The sequence below is a fragment of the Lactuca virosa genome, chromosome 7, assembly GCF_052849685.1.
Source record: "Lactuca virosa cultivar CGN04683 chromosome 7, Lactuca_virosa_CGN04683_v6, whole genome shotgun sequence".
NCBI lineage: Eukaryota > Viridiplantae > Streptophyta > Magnoliopsida > Asterales > Asteraceae > Lactuca > Lactuca virosa.
Window position 1 is genome coordinate 71,915,159 of NC_136432.1, and position 3,494 is coordinate 71,918,652.

The 3,494-nt window shown below is 30.9% G+C and overlaps 1 protein-coding gene across 1 annotated transcript; it reads left to right on the forward strand.

Moving 5' to 3' along the window:
* Nucleotides 1-252: 252 nt before the first annotated feature.
* On the forward strand, nt 253-2,566 carry LOC145123236 (uncharacterized). The gene is made up of 7 exons (XM_079058448.1): nt 253-406; nt 1,018-1,068; nt 1,146-1,240; nt 1,466-1,587; nt 1,874-1,992; nt 2,107-2,198; nt 2,352-2,566. The coding sequence occupies exons 2-7, from the start codon at nt 1,031-1,033 to the stop codon at nt 2,411-2,413; spliced, it is 528 nt and encodes a 175-aa protein (XP_078914574.1). The 5' UTR covers nt 253-406; nt 1,018-1,030; the 3' UTR covers nt 2,414-2,566.
* The last annotated feature ends 928 nt before the right edge of the window (nt 2,567-3,494 follow it).

Here is a 3,494-nt window from a genome sequence, read left to right on the forward strand (position 1 = left end):
CCAAATTATAACAGCAGTTTACCATGATTCAGTCATCAAGATCAAAGATGCTGCTAGAAAGATAATACTGATTCTGATCAAATCTCAAATCTCAAATCTCAATCCTCTAAAATCTAAATCAACGTTCCACATCACATGTCCGATTGTGCAAAATTTTGATAAGTTCAAACTTAGTGGTACTTTTTGATAAATTCAAACGTACGGTTATTTTTGATAAGTTTGATAAGTTTATCTCACAACAAATGTCGACGAAATCGGGTCATACGGTTAGGTTCGTCCAAACTTTGATTTAAAGAGGATTTCACCATAAAAGTTCCAAACAAAAACCGTTTCCAAAAAGCCTAGATATCGGCAGGAGAGAAACAACATTTAGAGGCAAAAGCGTAAAGGTTCTATTCGATTTAAGGTAAAATCTCGTATCAAGCTGTCGAATTTCTTATGATTATAGCTTTGTGAAGAGATTTATTGATTGTTTGGTTGATTCTTGCACTCTGTATTGACCAAAAATTGAATCTATTTATGGTTTTCTATATGTTTTTAAATTCTTGGGTTTGTACATAATTGATGTTAAATCCCTATTTTTTATTAAACAAAGTTGATTATTGCTAATAATATTACTAGGAGTGGAGACGTATAGTACAATATTTCATAAACTTATGTATGCATGAATCAGACAAAACTGAACCTCAGAAATAGTTAAAAAAAATCACAGGCAAAGTGCAAGAAACTATACTTGCTTTTTTTTCGTTATTAATGCATTGTTAGAGCATTTTACTTTAAAAGATTATGACACAAATCAATATGTTTTTATAGAAAGTGATGTGTAAATATGGGAAAAAGTTTTAAATTCTATATTTTTTATAATATAATGCGTGCTGTAAATTGTAATAAGGTGAAAAAACAAAGTACAATGTTATATTGCCCAAAATTTGTTTTTTACTCTAAATCTCATTAACTATGGTATTGGGCAACAAGTCTTTACTCCTAATCTTGTTTTTTTTTTCTTTTCTTTTGCAGTTCCTTACTTTTAATGGACACCAATCAAGTTACTAAAGAAGAGATTTTGTTGTGAGTCATTTAAAATTTATTTTTTAAGCATATATCTGTTTGTCGATTATGTAATTAGTTGTAAATTTTGTTTCCAGATTGACAAGATACCTTCTTGATTTGTTGAGGAGAGGTGGGATAAAGAGATCAGCTGATAAGTTTGCCAGGGAAGCACAAATTGATGAACAACAACGTATGAGTGTTAATTTTTTTTATTTTTTTAAATCTTTTTTCCTTTTGACATGGTGAAGGGATTTGGGATCTTGTTTAATCGTGTTTTCTTGGTTTATGAATTTTATGTTCATTTTGTTCCTAAATAACCAAGAAAGTTCATAGACATGCTCTTTTTTTGGCTATTTTAGTGAAATGGGTAGACTTTTTCATAAATGGTATCTAATTTTATGTTCCTTGTTAATAGCGCTCGTTGGATCAGTGGAGGAATATATTGAGTTGTGGCAGAAAGAATGCAGGGGTCCTATTGATTATTGGACCTATTTCTGTCATAAAAAGCTCAAAACGCTAAGAGAAAACACTTTTCAGGTGATCTTTTAGAAAAGAAACTAGTTTTTCTTAGTTATGTATTATGAAGTTTGTGTTTCTAAAGTTTCATATTTCTTAGACTATATTTTTTTGACCAAAATTGGAGAAGTCAGCTATACTCAGGGACCAAAAATAGTTACTTTACTTGGAACAAGGAAATAAAGATCAAAATTGCTAAAGAAAACATTTCGGGACCAAAACTGCAAAAATAAGCTATACTTAGGGTTAGGGACCAACAATGTTATTTACTCTATTTCTTATCTTTTTTTTTTTACATAATTGTCAGGGTAACGCCTTAACTAATACAGCCACAAATCAGCAACCCTCGAGTGTGGATCGATCAGGAATTGAAGTTTTTAACTTTCCAGGCGTGATCTCCGGTTCATCAAGAGTTTTCTTGTTGATGTGAGTCATTTCAATTATATTATTGATGATTTATGATGCAAGTCCTTTGAATTTTATTTTTAGTCATGCATATGTAGTTGTTATGTGTGAGTGTGTGATTTTTGTTTTTGATAGGCTAAAAAGATACATTTTTAAGTACATCGTGAGAGATTTGCACCATGATCGTTTTGCTAAAGAAGAAGAAACTGATGCAAAAGAACAAGATGGTATGTATATATCTGGACACATTGCATTTTGTTCTTTATTGGTGTTTTCTTGGTTTATATGTACATTTAGTTTCAAAATAACCAAGAAAATTGCAATATTTTTGTCCCATTGACCATTTTAATCTTGACTTGGAAATGGTTCTTTTTTTTTAGTTGGATCCGTTTCAAAGAAACGACGCCTATGCACGCGTGAAAATGTGAAGATTGAGAATTGAGGGTATAAATAGTTTGAGGATACTTTTTTTTTCTTCTTCTAGAATATATAAGTGCGGTGAGGTTTTATTATTTAATAGTTGTGGATTGGTGATAATGTTCCTTTTAATGACTTTGCAAAAGTCAAATTCTTAGGTGAAAATTTATGACAAAGATTACAATCAATCAATCTTAGTTTCTAAATATTTTTTTTATTTCATTTTTCATTGATTTTATAAATAAATTACGTGATTTTACAAAAAATAATTCTAGAAGCTTTATAAGAAAAATTCATTTTTTCTAAACTCATCTTTTGGGAAAGAATTTTATAGTAAACTTATTATTATTATTATTATTATTATTTTGCACAAAAAGAACATGTTAAAAAAATACATTTTCTTATTCAATAAAGTATTGAAGAAATGATAGATTGTGGAATTATTTATTAATATGTATAAATACTCATAATGTTTTGGTAAAGACGAGATCCAACTCGTCGACCAGTCACCGGCCACTCTCCACCCGCTGACGATCATTCTCTCTCCATCTATGACTTCTCCAACCAACTCCCTCACCCCTACTCACATCCCAACACTTGATGTTGAAGGGATATAAAGGCGATCCAGGTTTTCAGTTTTGACATTTTAGATGTCGATAGCAATTAGGGTTTGGGTCTACCCATCTCTTCTTCTTCTACGACCATTCAACCATGCAACCGATGATGAGCGGTGGTAAATCCTTATCCTATTTCCGACCATGGTTCTTCGATCTGTTCTTCCTTTTCAGTTCCTTGGAAACAAGAGAGAGAGAGAGAGAGAGAGAGAGAGAGAGAGAGAGAGAGAGAGAGAGAGAGAGAGAGAGAGGTTTACATGTTTGACAACGTTTTTAGTTAATAGTAAATTACAAATTTAGTCCTTGTAGTATATCATTTTTCCAAATTTGATTAAAGTTTTGGTTTTGTATAAATGTCGTCATCATGGTGTCATTACTTTATCATAAGAGACCATATAATTAAATATTTTTAACCACAATTCAAAAATCAAAGTGGAACCGAATACAAGATAGTTAAAATCAAAATCAAAACAATTTTCATCTTTTCTTCAT

Excerpts from the sequence above, each read along its gene's own strand:
- LOC145123236 (XM_079058448.1), top strand. The coding sequence starts at position 1,031 with ATGGACACCAATCAAGTTACTAAAGAAGAGATTTTGTT. Across the intron at positions 1,241-1,465 it reads ACAAATTGATGAACAACAAC|CGCTCGTTGGATCAGTGGAG; the intron begins GTATGAGTGTTA and ends CCTTGTTAATAG. Across the intron at positions 1,993-2,106 it reads TCAAGAGTTTTCTTGTTGAT|GCTAAAAAGATACATTTTTA; the intron begins GTGAGTCATTTC and ends TGTTTTTGATAG.